This window comes from Sesamum indicum, linkage group LG8 (assembly GCF_026168435.1).
Source record: "Sesamum indicum cultivar Baizhima isolate 11 linkage group LG8, ASM2616843v1, whole genome shotgun sequence".
In the NCBI taxonomy this organism is placed as follows: Eukaryota; Viridiplantae; Streptophyta; class Magnoliopsida; order Lamiales; family Pedaliaceae; genus Sesamum; species Sesamum indicum.
Genome location: NC_142664.1, coordinates 29662057 through 29678380, shown reverse-complemented (window position 1 = coordinate 29678380; position 16324 = coordinate 29662057). Strand labels below are relative to the sequence as shown.

At 33.6% G+C, this 16324-nt stretch overlaps 2 protein-coding genes across 2 annotated transcripts; one reads left to right on the top strand and one right to left on the bottom strand.

Moving 5' to 3' along the window:
* Window positions 1-208: 208 nt before the first annotated feature.
* On the top strand, window positions 209-3719 carry LOC105169878 (serine carboxypeptidase-like 13). Its single transcript, XM_011090431.3, has 14 exons — window positions 209-564; window positions 739-884; window positions 980-1056; window positions 1170-1292; window positions 1413-1515; window positions 1605-1642; window positions 1741-1842; window positions 2309-2395; window positions 2483-2611; window positions 2714-2785; window positions 2956-3074; window positions 3186-3299; window positions 3378-3432; window positions 3524-3719. The coding sequence occupies exons 1-14, from the start codon at window positions 428-430 to the stop codon at window positions 3701-3703; spliced, it is 1482 nt and encodes a 493-aa protein (XP_011088733.2). The 5' UTR covers window positions 209-427; the 3' UTR covers window positions 3704-3719.
* A 6394-nt stretch (window positions 3720-10113) lies between these two features.
* On the bottom strand, window positions 10114-11411 carry LOC105169469 (protein SOB FIVE-LIKE 5). The gene is made up of 4 exons (XM_011089863.3): window positions 10876-11411; window positions 10692-10778; window positions 10532-10611; window positions 10114-10436 (listed from the first exon to the last, which is right to left on the bottom strand). The coding sequence occupies exons 1-4, from the start codon at window positions 11311-11313 to the stop codon at window positions 10412-10414; spliced, it is 630 nt and encodes a 209-aa protein (XP_011088165.2). The 5' UTR covers window positions 11314-11411; the 3' UTR covers window positions 10114-10411.
* Window positions 11412-16324: the final 4913 nt, after the last annotated feature.

Here is a 16324-nt window from a genome sequence, read left to right as displayed (position 1 = left end):
CCAACGCATAGTTGACTAAAAATACGGAGTTAATTTAGGTTATAACATATAGTAATACTAATGATGAATTAAAAATTGTGAACACGAATCACATGCATCCATATTTATATCAGCCATCACCCACTGCAATTATAAACTATTCATCTTAGAACTGGTCATGTTTTGAAAATGGAGAAATTTTAATCGGGTTGGGGTAGATCTGAATCAATACTATACACTTATAATGTAATTTGTATATGATTATTTGATAATGAATGTAAATACAGAAGTGGTAAGAAATTAAAGCATCCAGACTTCCTTGTAAGTAATACACAGACAGGTTTTGTGGTATATATTGAGGTGAGGTGAGAAGAACACAGCTGCAGTGGCATAGCTTCCTTCAACTGCGCTCATCAGCCCAAGAAAATTAGTAAGAGAGACACCTACGATGAAGTGCTCTTCCTTCCATTCGCTAATTCTGTGTTTGCTTCTCCTCATCAACATCAACACTACTGCCCATTCACAATCCATCATCAACACTCTGCCCGGATTTCATGGAACCCTGCCTTTCAAACTTGAAACCGGGTCGGTTAATGGAATAAGCTACATTATATTGTATATACTTGAAAGATGAACACACACACACACATACGCACACACACACACACACATATATATATATGTTTGTGGGTTGAATTTTGTATATATCTGTCTATCTTATTCAAGAGACTTAATCGGGTGAATGGCATGAATCCTCAGATACATTGGTGTGGGAGAAAATGATGAAGTGCAGCTGTTTTACTACTTCATTCAATCAGAAAATGACCCTGAAAGAGATCCTCTCATACTATGGCTCACCGGCGGACCTGGTTGTTCTGGTTTCTCCGGCCTTGTGTATGAAATCGGTGGGTCTTCTGCTTCTTCTTCTTGTTTCTATTTGGAAGATTGGGCGGGGCGACGGTACATGTTGTGTTACTCTCTGGCCTGATTTTGGGTGTAGGTCCATTGGCTTTTGATCTTGAGGCTTTTGATGGAAGCTTTCCTTCTTTCACTCTAAATCCGTATTCATGGACAAAGGTCAGTAAGTAACATCCATTGTTTCATGCTCGATCCTCATCAATAATTCAATATATATAGTTCAACTGTTCTTAAGGGATGATGATTTATATATATATATGGTATTCCTGCAGATTGCTAATATTATATTCATAGACTCCCCTGTTGGAACTGGATTCTCCTATGCCACTACTCCACAAGCTTATAATTCTAACGACACTAAATCCGCTGAACACAATTACTCGTTTCTGAGGAAGGTGAGCTTTCAACTACTATCATCCATCCATGTCTTTTTCACTTGTTTCTGTTTTACTTTCTATTAATATGGAAACTGAAGCAATTATCTGAAGGTAATAATGTCTTGCTGCAAAATGCAGTGGTTGTTGAATCACCCAGAGTTTGTCAAAAATCGCCTGTATGTTGCTGGTGACTCTTATGGTGGCAAAATTACCCCGATGGTAGCTCTGGAAATAGTAAAAGGTGGCATTTAAGACAATGAACTTTTGGTAATGAATTGTGTGAATTTTTGCCCCGTCTGGATTTAGTTTAAATGAGTGCTGATACTCCAGGTAATGACGCTGGATTTGAGCCACGAATGTTACTCCAAGTACGTTAAAGTCATATACTTAATCACATTGGGTTTTTATTAGAAGATCTATATTCAGACAGGGTGAACAAGATAACGATGTTGAGGAATTAAAGCAGGGATACATTGTTGGCAATTCAATTACAAATTTCAGTAAGGATCAGAACGAAAGGGTTCCTTATGCTCACAAGATGGCGCTCATACCAGATGAATATTTTGAGGTAGTTTGTTCCCCTTTTATAAGCATCTTTCAGATAAAAGTTCACTGAGAAAGAAGTACAAAATTGAAGCATGGAAGCAAAAATATGTATTAAATTTGAAGTCAGGAAGCGATCATCTCAATGTCACTGTGTTCTTGTTAGCTGGTCTCGAGACATCATGATCATTCATTATACGGTGCCTGAAATACAATATTGATGTTAATTCGGAATGTATTTCATGCTTTTGTGGATTTGTTAGAAACCTGAAACTTTTGCACAGAGTGAATGTATATGACCGAAATAGCGCTTACGTTGCTAAGTGAATTGAAAGTGAGATATGGACGTAGTAAATAGGGCCAACATTTGAACGTTGTAAAATGATATTGCTAAAAAGGGTTTTGTGTTTTACTTTTTCTTTCGGGCAAATTGATAATTTAGTCGATGAATATAGATAACATGAAAATAATGGATAGATGGAAAATTTCAGGTAGCAAGTAGCAGCTGTCATGGAGAGTATTTGAACCCAGATCCACAAAATGTGCAGTGCCTTTCTGCTCTTCAACTTATTAAAGAGGTAACGTTGCATTTTTCTTTGGCGTCATTTCCTCCGATTAAGATGTTCATTTATGCACCCATTGTGCTCTCACGTAATCAAGTGTAGTGCTTGAGCCGTATATATGATGCTCACATCCTGGAGCCAAAATGCATATCTCGGTCAGGCCAACTAATTCTAGAAGATGATCCAGTTGACCTCCTTTCCTCGTCCAAACAAGAGCAACCATTGTGCCGTGTAATTTCTGCCTTCCCATCTAGCATATTTTGCTGTGTCCATACAGTATATATGGTATTATTACCACTGGATTTTCCTTAGCAAAAGTCTTCCTGTTTGCAGAATTATAATTACGTGACATCTTATGTCTGGGCAAATGATGAAACTGTCCAAGAAGCTCTTCACATCAGAAAGGTACATACGTGAACAAATAATAGACAAGTTTTCGGGGTAGACATGTCTTTGCATGTGTAAGATGGTTTTTATTATTGCCTGTCGTCTGAGATGAGATGGTACGTAGTGGAAACGAAATAAGGTGTGTGCTGGATGTATATCTTAATGCTAATGTATTGGTCGACATTCAGGGAACAATAACTGAGTGGAAAAGATGCAATCGGAGCTTATCCTATGAACACGATGTAGAAAGTGTTTTGCAACATCATCGACTTCTCAATGAGAAAGGCTTTCAAGCCTTGGTATACAGGTGCATCAAGTTAGCTCTTTCCTAAACAAAAAAAATCCATGGCTTAAAACTGATAGAAAATCCAATTCTGATTTCTTTTCTGCTCTAATTATTTAAATATCTGTAATTCAGCGGTGATCATGATATGGCTATACCTTACTTGAGCACTTTAAAATGGATATGCGATCTAAATCTCACCCTTGACAAGGATTGGAGGCCTTGGAATGTCGACGGTCAAGTTGCAGGGTCAGTTCTCATCAGTTGGTGATTTGCTGATCGAAGATCAATCTTACAGATCAACTAAAATTAATTTATGTTTTGCAGATATACAATGAAATACAAGAACAATGAAGCCCACCTCACCTTTGCTACAGTGAAGGCAACATAAAGTTTTACTTTTCGTTGCTTGTGAATGATTATCTGAAGGAAATATCAAGATACATATATTCTGATGGTGTGTGTATTTACAGGGTGCAGGTCATACAGCTCCAGAATACAAGCCCAAACAATGTCTTGCAATGGTCAACAGATGGTTATCTTCATATCCACTATATATAGATATTTCAATGTCTGAGCTTATAATTCCTACAACATTTGAATGTCTTGCAATGATCAACGATAAGAGGTCTTTGAGTGACTGTTCTGCTTAAAGATGCTATGATTATATACATATACATGATTACTGTTAAAACAAAATAACATTCACTTATTGATAAAAATTTGAACATGATCTTCAAGTCATGCAAATTGGGACATCATCAAATGAAAATGACAAATCATATCGCATTTATTTGATTTGACCAAATTTAATTATGACAAAAATTGTCCCAGAAACTATAATGCCAACGGGTTGAAAAACCATGAACAATAACCACTCTCCAAATCCAAATTGGTAATGTCGTACTGTAATAATAAGAATTTTCAAATAAAATTATAATAAAAAAGAATAGTTGATTTTCAACTATCAAAGGGGAAAGAGATGAGTGCTCACTACCTACATAGCTTATCCTCAGCTCAGATGCTGTCGCAGGAGAAAGTAAGAAGAAATAGACCTGCGACCAAGTACTACTCTTCCTTCCATTTGCTAATTCTCTGCTTGCTTCTCCTTACCAATACTATTGTCCCTTCACAACCTATAGTACGAGGTAAATTTTTTTATTTTTTTTAAAATTTAGGGAGTAAATTGTTATATTTTTTAGAGATAAATTACTATTTTATTTTTCAACGGTGGTTGTTTGCTTATTTTACATAACACATATAGATAGATTATAATTTACCCATTATATTATATTGATCGGATATTACAATAAATGGTTTTTGGATATTTGTTCTGCTCATGGAAATAAAGGTTTTATCAATGTCTCAATAGATCACTGTCTTGATGAAGACGTGTAATTTGAGATATTTAAGAAATATAAGTGTAATAGGAAATTAATTGATCTGTTTTGGCAAATAATCCCTTGATTTCGGACAAAAAATTATTGGATTATCTATTATGTCCATCTGACCATTATGTTGAATGTTACATTATCTAATTGGCTATTTTTATCCAAGTTTATAACATTAATGTTCAATTTGATACCAAAATTCAGGAAATATGCGGACTATGTCGTAGCCGCCGTGCCGTGTAATTCAAATAATCGAAAGAACGATGCACATTAGTGTTCAAACTTAATCAAACATCTGTTTTGAGTTTTTTTAGCAAGATGTATTCTGTCGCACTTTACGTGCTTAATTATTATATATATACACCCTAAGTAATAATACACTCATTTAAATTTGCAACGACATGGTAAAGACGAAAAACGATAACCAAAAGAAGCTCTCACCGCGCAGCAGCAATGCACCCATTAGGATTCTGACCAGAGCACGAGAGTTTTACTCAAACACCATGTGTCATTGTGTGGGAGGAGTCGACCGCCGCAGCGTCGTCAACTGCACTGTTCCTCGCACCAATCAGTTGCCGAATGTCGCCCCATCGAAATTAGAAAGTGGTATTAACGAAGAAGACCTCCAGGGTCTTATGCGACTACTTGCGACGAGAAAAGGTGGCGGCGCGAAGGTGGATGTTGATTCGGAGGGGAATCTGGTGTGGAGAATACCGGGGGCGGCGGAGGGGACGAGCTATGGCAGCGGAGTTGGAAAGATTGGGAGAATTGATGAGGACAAGCCGTGTTGTTTCATGGAAGTAGATGTTAACAGGTTAAGACATTCCAGCTCCATCTCTGGGAACAATAACAAGATAATTACTAGGAGGAATGTTGCTTTCTAAAACTCAAACTTTGTCTTTCACGATAATTTTTGTTTTAATTCCTTGTAACTGTAAAGTTGTCAGATTGCACTTCTATTTTTGTTTTGGAAAAATTACATTTACACCTCCTGACTTATTATCTGTTACTTGTACAAAAATCATCCGTACATTTTTATAATGACGTTGATGTTTTTTGGGTTAACGTGTAATTTATTCTTTCTCTTTTTTACTAATTTTAGTTTATGTGCTGAAATAACGAATCATGAGGTGGTGTGCCAATAGATTGGGTTCGAAACATGTTTCTTTTGGGCCTAATCTTTTATCAAGGGTGATCCGATAAAATTGGTTATGTAATGTCCATTTGAGGCCCAGAAATCTACCAATGTTAAATTAGTTTCGGCAGCCTCAAAATATTACCAATCCATCCAAACAGACATTCATATGTTCGGAGGGGTGGTTTTGACTAAAATTTTAAACTGATTGATAAATCACAAACACATCTTAACTTCACATGATTTCTATATATAAAGAGTTTGTAAGTATAAAATAAGGCGTGGATATATATAACTTTTTTATTTTTTACCCACACACGCACCCACTCCACACGCTCATAATGTGTTCTGAACTCCAAATTATTAAAGTGTCCCCGTGGATATAATTTATCATTATAACACTTCTGTCTAATAATTGAAACGAGTATGAGATATATTTATAATTTCAGGAAATGACAAGATTGCTATTATCCTCCCTTGCACAGATAAAAAAAATATAGGATTCAATTCTTGGTTTTGAATTATAAAAGAACATAGTGTGAATTTGCACTTTCAATTTTTCTTTAAAAAAAAAAAATAAAACTATGATAGTGGGATGTCAAAATATAGATCAAGAAAGGGAAAAAAAATGATATATTTTGCAAATTATGAAGAAGGGATGGGAGAGGGAGTGTGTGAGGAAATGGGGTTCAAAATCACCCATGCACAATGGATGATTGGTGATCACCTCATCTCATCCTCATGCACTGTATCTGAATATTTGATTCAATGATCCACCTTTTGCTTTGTGCTTTGCTCTCAATCATAATCAACTTCATTTGTTGATGTGGTCCTCTCAACTCCTATGTCATCAACCTCCTAATACCTGCTGCCATCACAGCTGTCTCCACATCTTCATCAATTACATATATATATATATATATATATATATATATATATGCCCATCTCCATCTTTTTGTACTGGATGGTGCATATGATGAAGGGCTAATCACTAGAAAATATTCAATCATATTAACTTTATTCTTTCTTTGTTTTGTCTATGAATTTCTCATTTTGTCAAAACTCGTTCAAGTGGATGTTAAGCTTGATTTCTATTGGATCAAGCATTATAAACCAGCTACGTCCAGCCCATAGTACTCACACATGAAACGGCCATTGAATTCTATGTTTTTAGTAAATTAAGGTTAGAACTCGTGACGTTCTAATGGAGAACAATGACTTAATTATTAAAACAACATTCGTCACATTATTGTATTTAACTTTGTCGGCATCAACGTTGAAAAATTAGAATTAAGTCAAATGTGCGTTAAAAAATATACATATATACATACATAAGAACATGTAAACTTTATAAGTATGATTGCTCAATTTTCGCTTAAGGATAGTTTTTTTTTTTTTCTTTTTTTACATTAATTGCAATAAACTATCACTCATCAACTATATATAATTAACTAAGTTGCCTATAGAATCATGTAGAATTACAAAAAAGTCTCGAACATGAAATTTTGTGCAGAATAATTATTTTATTATTATTTGTTAAAGTTACAAAATATATATACAATATATATGTAATAATGTAATGTTAAATTATATTTCACTTTTAACCATAGAGAGGTTGGAGAAGATGAGTAGTAAAATTGGTAGAAGAATACAAGGTGGATAGATTGAGTAGCTGGCTAGTGTGGTGTAAATAGATGGTGTGATGCAGTAGTGGTGGTACAAAATTTGAGGGTGAGTAGTACTGATGAAAAACACATGCGTGTGGGGCTGTAAGAAGAAGAGCAGATATGTTAGAAGTAAAAGGTACAGGTCTGAAAATTGGGAGACTGCAGAGATATGGTGAGTAGAAAGAGCCATTATTATTTACAGTTCTCTGTGGGGGAGGAAGAGTGTTGTCATGAGGATTGGGAACAGTCGTAGGTGAAAAATTTAAGGATTGTTTTAAAAATTGTTTTGATGACAAGGGAAGGGATTGGGGACATTGTTTTGGTTGGTGGGGTGTTGGCAAGACAAAATTGGTTTCCTCCATACCCTTTTCATCCTATCCAACATATAATTCACTGCAAACATTCAACACTCCTCTAATCATCTTCAGACCATGTTGTATCTTGTTTTTTTCAGCCTCTTTCTTGTTTTGTTACCTTGGGATTCAACTTTGTTTTTTTGCTTCTTGCCATGCAATAATGTACATGTTGGCCTCTATAAATTGGAAAATTAGGATGCAAGCTCTTCAAATAATTGGTTTTTGAGAAATTACAACATGGGTACGTACACTAGAAAAAATATTGTATTCAACTATGATTAATTATTATAGTTAAAAGTTAAAAATCGTCGTGGATATTAGTCAATTACAGTTGCATAACAGCTATTACCTGTTGTATATATCTGCAAATCATGTCAAAATATTCGCTATACACAACTAAAACCAAGCAAAATTACACTTTTAATCCCATTGGACAGAGGATTTAATATTTTTAATTCTTTATTGTATGAAATTTTTAAAAAAAGGTCAAAATTCGACACATTTGGTCTTTCGTTTCACGGGATTTTCAAAATGGTCTCAAAATTGAGAAAATTCGAGAGATTTAGGTACTTATAAGACTAAATGTGTTGAGTTTTTTTTTTTTTTAATATTTTGACTATTTTGAAAATCTCGAAAAATGTGGAATTGAATGTGACGAATTTTTCTAATTCTAGGACTATTTTTAAAATTTCATGAAGCAGATGATTAAAAGTGTTAAACCCCCTATCCTATAGAATTGAAAGTAGAATTTCGCCACTAAAACCATAACAAATATTGATTAACGTGATTGTCCCTTAAGCTTTTGCATTGATTTATCTGATCGTGGTGGATAGTATTGATAAACTGTAATTTTTAAGCTGTAGAAATTTATAGTGTAGCAATATTAATTGTTTTGTAATAGTAATTGTAAATTTATGTACGAAATAATAAAATAAACAAGAGATACGAATTTTATGTGGTCCAAACAATGTTTCTGTGTTCACAATTTACTTAAATTCCTTTAACATAATTTGTAATGGTAAAGTTTATTTTAGTGTTTGATATTTAAACTTCAATTTTAAAGTATTTTCTATCTTTTCAATTCCCTTTAAATTTCCATTCAGCAGGTGACTTTTCCATATATAAAATATGAACAAAAAATACAATATAATTTATAATAGAAAATTCAATTGGATGTTGTATTGGAGGAGCTAGCAAGGTGAAAAGTATAAATATGCATGGTTGTCATTTTATTTATAGTGACCAGACAACCGACTCCAAAAACATGTGCATAGAGTGAGCTAATAAATTTACTTCCTTTCTCGAGAAATTTTAGTTTGAATTCGATTTGATCAAATATGAATCAATTATGTGACAAGTGTGTGATATATTTATCGTGTGATTGGCATAAAGTTCAGAAAAAATGAAAAATCACAGAACAAGTTTAATACATTTACTTTATAATATTGGTTTAGTTTGACCAAACTTGATTTTAGCCAAATTAAATAAGTTTAAGCAAAGTCAAGTGGCTTAAACATCCTGGAATCCTAGTACAACATAATTTTCTCTACAAAAAATGAAAATTGGCACAAACAAACAAACAAACCGAAAAAGACAGAGTTCGTAGGAAAGGAGAAACTGCTTTTAATTAAGCATTCTGACGACTGCCCAAATTTGATAAAATGAGCCAAATTATACATTAATGAAATTAAATAGAATATATATATATATATATATATATATAAGTCGTATGGGTTGATGATGAGGAAGATGTGAGGCTAGGATCTCTGCACTTTGAAAAGGGTCGACGTAGAGATGCATATGAAAAATTCCAACATATGTTTTTGGTTCTGACGACTGCCCATCCATATCATGCACCTACGGATCATTACAACGTTTCTCCATCATCCTGTCACCATTCCATCACAATAATATTCTTTCATCCTACTCTATTAATTAATAAAATCTGCAATTATTAATTTCACTTTCTCATCCAATCTATATTAAGGGTGGAGCCTTCAGCCTTGTCCGGACACTATGAGACAAATAGGTTTTTGTCCACATTATAACCAAGATTTTGCTTTACAAATACAGTATACTTTTTGTCCAACAAACATATATTAATTAGGTGTTCCATTGAATTATGCTCATAAACAAGAACCCGATTCGAGTTATTATATGCAGCAGATTTTGAGACATATGGCATAATACACTTCAATCATCACTATAATTTATACACAAAACACTGAATGCAGCGTCAACATTAAGTTGGTGTGCATAATGGATAATTCCATATAATTGACCCAATTAATATATGTGTATCTATCTTATAAATTTCTGACAATTATTGTTACCTAATCGGAGTACTAAATAAATATATTGGTTTATGACAACTATATATATTTATTGTTACCCTCGAAGAGAATCCTCGTTTCCACTTAAGATTGGACAAATTGTGGAGATCTTCCATGTTGAAAGAAAGGGGGCATAGGGGCCTCCATTTGAATTAAAATCTCAATTAAAAAAGAAAGAAAAAGAAGAAATAGCTCACTTGTTACCATTATTTGCAGACAAGAAATCTTAATCTTGAACAAAAACAAATTAAAATTTCTTCTCTTTTTTTCTGTTTCTGAGTTCATCCATAGCTACAAAAGAAGAAGAGAGGAAACAAGAAAGGGGGAACAAGATCCCTTTTTGAGATTGAATTCCCTTTTGCCTTGTGAAAACCTCTTGTCCCTCTCTTTTTCATCAGGACATCACCAAAGCAGCATAAACATTTGTACTAGTATTAGTAGTGATTCATCATCAGTGTCGTCGTCATTTCATGGCATCATTACCACCTTTTATCTTCGAACCACCTGCTCCAAATTCAGACAAGTCTCATAAGATGAAAGAAAAGAAATTGAATAAAGAAAACGTAAATGAAAGATCCAAAGAACATGTGAAACTCAACTGGTTTTGCTGCAGTTGATTCGCTGACGGTGAAGACTGGAAGAAATCGTAATGGTGGTCCTGGTATGGAGGTCGACTCACCTATACAAAATGGAGTTAAGAGTCCGTAGAGGAAACAAAAGAAGCGCGTTTTCATGAACGAGTAGCGATCTTTATCCTACCTCAAACTGGGTCGTGGAGTAGCCTTGTGAATATTCCAACACATTCTCAACCGAGGGCTGCAGGCTTCTTGTTCCGGTGAAATTAGTCTGCAATACACGCAGAAATCAAAGATTCTAATTAACAACCGTTCTGAAGAAAATAAACTAGTTATATATGAGGGTGAGGGTGTGAAGATGAACTCACATTGGAGAAATCGTAAAAGGGAGAGCTAGCAGTGTCGTCAAGCAAAGAGGAGTGATGTTGATGAAGCTTCCGACGTCGATTATCTCTGTTTTTGTTCCTGTTTCGGGACAATGGGGCGTGAACGGGGTAATGGTAAAAGCAGCCATTAATATTACCATTAGCGTCGTTTCCACCGTAGCATTCTTCTTCATTCAAGTGTGGAGGTCCGGATGAGGCATCAGAAACCATGGACGAATCTTCTCCTTCATCCTCGTCTTCTTCTTGTTCTTGCTCTTGTCTTTTTAATGTTTTTGCTTCTGTGAAAACCCCACTTCTTCTTCTCCCTCGTTCTTGATTACATGATGGAGAATGAATGGAGGAGTGGTCCAAGTATAGAGTCCACCCAGACTCGCACCCGCTGCTGCATTCTTCATTTGCAAACAGGTAATCATGATCCATTGTGTGTGTGTGTGTGTGTTTTGGTTTGATTCTGTCAATTCTCTCTCTGTCTGTGTGTATATATAAGAGTGTGGTGGTGAGGTTGAAAGTGATGAGGATTGATAAAGAGATATATGGGAGAGGGGGGGGGGGGGGGGGGGGAATGAGGCTGAAACCCCACACAAGCGTTTTTGTCCTGACGTACAAACTTCAACTCTCTCCAAGAATGAATCAAAAAGTGCCAGTTGGGGTGTGGGTGTGTGTAAATTGTGTGTAATGAATTAATGTGTGTGTAGGGGGGGGAAGAGGGAATGTATGGGAGGTGGAGCAGAAGAAGTTCACATGCAAGACAGCGAGGCACTGTGTAGGCTCATAACAAAACGGGGTACGCTCTCCATCTTCTTTTCCTCACTATATGGACACAGCCCTATCCCCTCTCCCTCTCCCTCTCTTCATTTCTACGTCCCATCCCCAAATTTACAATTTTTTGATAATGTCTTGAAGCTTTTAATTACTTAACCCAACTTAATACTTCAATGATTCATTGCACATCATTTAAGTAGCGGGTACCAAGAATTGCATCTTCAACAAACACTTTCATTAATTTGAATACACACTAATTAACTTCAAATTAATGAATAATGATGCTCTATTTTTATTAGTAATTGCTACATGCAACCTTGATCAACTCTCTTTTTCAAGTAAACCCTTCTCAAAATCACAAACTGTCCAACAAATGTCATCTGGGCTTTTATCTAACTACGGATATATATATGTCTTAAGATAATTTTAAAAATCAAAATACCATGATTTGCTTCGTTCTTACACTATTAGAACTATTAATTTATTTTAATAATATTATAGATATATATATATAGGTAGAAAACAATTCACATTCTTGATATATATATATATATATAAGCCTCAAAGTTGCTAGTTCTTTCTCTAATTCCTTCCACTTGCGTCACCATTTTTGTAAAGTATATAAATATAATATATAGTTAGTATATAGTACTGCAATCAAAATATTCTAATTAAGTGTGAATTCCAAAATTGGATCAACATAAACTAATAATTAATTAGGAGTATGTACCAAGATCGCATTATTATTAAATAATAAAAGAGAAAGTATCAAGAAAAACACATATGGTGTGCAGCCAGTCAAAAAAAACTTAAGTGATCAGTTTGACTGCTACATGTTCAAAAAATTTGTTCCTTTTTGCCTGAAAAAGAATACTGCTTGTACTTTGTGTAAACGCAAGTGGTACTTAAACTAAACTATTGGTCATCCTCCTGGAGGAAACACCCTATGTGCCACTCCTTAAAACACCAGATTATGTCTCCTAATTCTACTTAGAAGATTTGACTTAAAGCTTTGTTTGGATTGCTTCTATATTTTTTTTTTCTTATTTTCGAAATAACAATTTTAATGTGTTTTGTTTTGTATTTATATTAGTATAAAATAAATTAAAAAAAAAAAAAAGTTAAAACAGATGGAATTGTATATTCTGTGTAAAATAGTTGTGATGGTTTTGACTGTGCCGTAAAATACAACCAAACAGAACCGAACTTGTACAGTGGTCACTAGTGTGAGTGTTTTTACTATGTGGAATTTTCACATGCCCTCACTTCCTCTCCACTCCAAAGGAACACGCACTCACACACACATGTCTGCACGTGTGCATATGGCAATTCAGAATTTCCAACAGATTTCAACACATGTATGCACGTGCGCACACTTTTCAATCTTATATATGCTTTTCTTGGGCTTAATTAATTTTAAATAATTACTATAACATAGTTTTGGGCTTCTCATCTTTCTGCAACCATATTCCAATCTTCAGTTGTTGTTCCATCTTATCCCCCCACCCCCTACTTTTCAAATTAAAAATTTATCTTTGATTTTAATATTAAATCATTTTCTCCACATCTGTTGATTTATTCTTTAGAATACTTAGATCTCTATACATACTGAAAAAATAAATTACAAAAAAAATGAATTTTGATGAAGAAGAGGATATTATTGGAAAAGAGGGAGAAATTAATTTAATTGTTGCAGGTGCAGTGAAATAAAGAAAAGGTAGATTTTCAGTCCCCAACACGAGGGGTGTATGTCATCAGACACATGAAGATTTTTCGGAATTAGTGCAAAACACACATTGATCTAAAAGGGTGTTTACGTGGATTACTACGTTAATGACTTTGATTAATTTAAGATAGGTAGTAAATTTAGTGGTGCTGGGTACTGGGTACTGGGTACTGGGTACTGGTTGTGTGCAGTGAGCATGATGCTTTGATGGGGCTTTGGTTTCTTCGTCCCAGTCAAAGGTTAAAATGCACCCCATCATGTGCTTCTTCTCTCGGATCACTCGTTTCTGCGACCAACCAACCAACTAATGTGACTCCTCTTAATTTATTGTCTTAACCTAATGTTTTCATGTAATCTATAACTTTATATTGCAAGTGTTTGGATATATATTTTTTTTTGTCTATATGCATAACGGGTTGCTACACGCATTTGTAATAAATTTAGGTTATAAACAGTCGCAAACATTTATGTAGAGCGGACCCTATACGTATATATATCTTCAAACGACGCTAGGTGCTTTTAAAGATGTTACACCATTTAGGATTAGTATTTAAATAACTGACACATGAGATGCACCACTCCACATATTCTGGTCAACATCGAGACAATTTCATGACCGGTTGAATTATGCAAATATAGTTAGGACTTGAAAAGTAGAAATTAAGATTTGATGAGTGTGGAGAATAATTAAGTAGGTTTCATATGATTTGAATGGAAACAAAAATTGTAATAAAGTGGAGTTGGAATGACTTACATGGAACCTGTGTACAAATTGGAATTTGTCCAAATGTACAAAGGGAAAGAGTACAAAGATGTTTGTACCCATACATATTGATTTGAGGCATTGAAAAATGGGGTGTGCCCTATCCAGCTCATCTATATGGGTCCATAATTAGACAAGTCCTGTTTGTTTGCTAGGTTTGGACCCATCACTTGCCTTCCCCTGTCCCCTCTTTTCCCTTTCTTCAAATCATCATCTAAATATATTTTTTTTAATTTTATTTCATTTATTATCTTTTTCCTATGAAATAAAACTATTAATTGCATTTTATATTGAATTCGAGTTCCACCAGATCATTGTTCATTCCTCGTTTTCTTTATATGCCACCATGATATTTTTGGTTTTTAATGTTTTATTTTTATTTATTTGTTCCTATAGTATAATTTTGTGGTTCTGATCAGTTATAATACAATAAAATAATCTTATTAACAATAACACGTTGGAATTTTTTTAGGAAATTGATTGTATCAATTTTAAATAAACAATTCTAGTAATAAATTAAAATACCCACATCTTTACTAATTCAAACTTAAAATATATATTTACATAATAAATATGATGTTACAACATTCAATATGTTGAAATAATAAAGGTTGATTAATCATATAAATAAGTTCAAATTAAATAATAATAATAAAATTATTATTATTATTATTATTATTATCAGGAATAATCACTCTTCTTTGTTCTGAGATTTGGTCTAATTACATTCAAATCTCTTATGATTTAAAAAATTTATATTTAAACACCCATAAAATTTGTTCCCATATAACAAATAAGTCGCTCTATTAGTCAAAATTTACTGAATCTATTGATGTTAGCAAAAAAAAAATTGAAAGTTAATTGATATATATCATCAACTGACTTATTGCAAGTCAAATAATTTTCTCAACATATTTATGCACCAATGCATAAAGATGTATAAGAGTAATTTGGTCATAAAAAAATTATTTGAAATGTAATAAATCAGTAATAGTTAATTGAATGTAAATATAATTTTTTTTTCGAAATATTTTGTTAATATTAATAAATTTAGTTAATAGTGAAACTTATTTATTAAATAGAACAAACTTTAGAGATGTTAAATGAAACTATAAAAAAATTATATGTAATTATATTAAATTTTAGAAAATGAGAATATAATTATCCCAAATGATAATGAGAAGAAGTTGAAATAAAACAGAGAATTGGAATTGGTACAGATCATGTGAGCACATGATGGAATTAACTGATTTGTTGGGATATCCCAAATTCAATAAATATTGATTGGGGATTCAATGGTGTGACTTCCATTATAGGAAAGATAGGCTGGCACCTGCACCCTGCGCCACGTGGGGAGGAGTCTCCAGTGTGGGGCCCCACTCTCTCTGGAATTGGGATGATAAATATAAATAAATAAATAAATGCCTCCTCACTCCTCACCTTACCACTTTGTCATGCATAGCCAAGTACGCCGTACGATTTTCTTGTGTACCTTCGCCCCACCCAATAAATAATTACGTCAATCTGAATTTGGGCCTTCTACCCTCTTTTTTTGTCCATTCTGCATCCTTTTTTTAATTTCCAATTTAACTTTTTTTTCAAATAAACAAATTAAATAAATCAAAAAATATTTTCTCTTTTCAAAAAAATATATTATGGAATTTTCTGTGAAATATTAAACAAGTTAAAGAAATAAAATAAATGCAATAATAGACCGCAAATACTCCTTTACAAAAATATTTGGGCCATATATTCTCATGAGTGGCCCATATTCAGACACCACTACTCTCTTTGGGCCGGTCTATATTATAGGAATGGGCCCATATTCTGCAATAGAATCCTGTAGCCCACCAGTATCTTGTGCAGGACAAGGGCGAGTTCCTCATTTTGTTTTTTTCTTTTTAAAAAATGGTCTTGCAAATCTTTTTAGAAATAATTGCATTTACACCCTCTAGTTTCTAATATATTTATACAAATTATCTCTACTTTTACATAATTATAAAGACTACCATTGACAGAAAAAGTAGGATTAATTTGTGTGATGAAGTTAATGTTTTTTAGGGGAGTATATATAATTTTCAAAAAAATAGAGAAATCATTTGTGTAAATGTTAGATGTATGTTTAATTATTCAAAAAGTAGTAAGGTTAGTTTGCATAATCATATTGATGTTTTTTATGT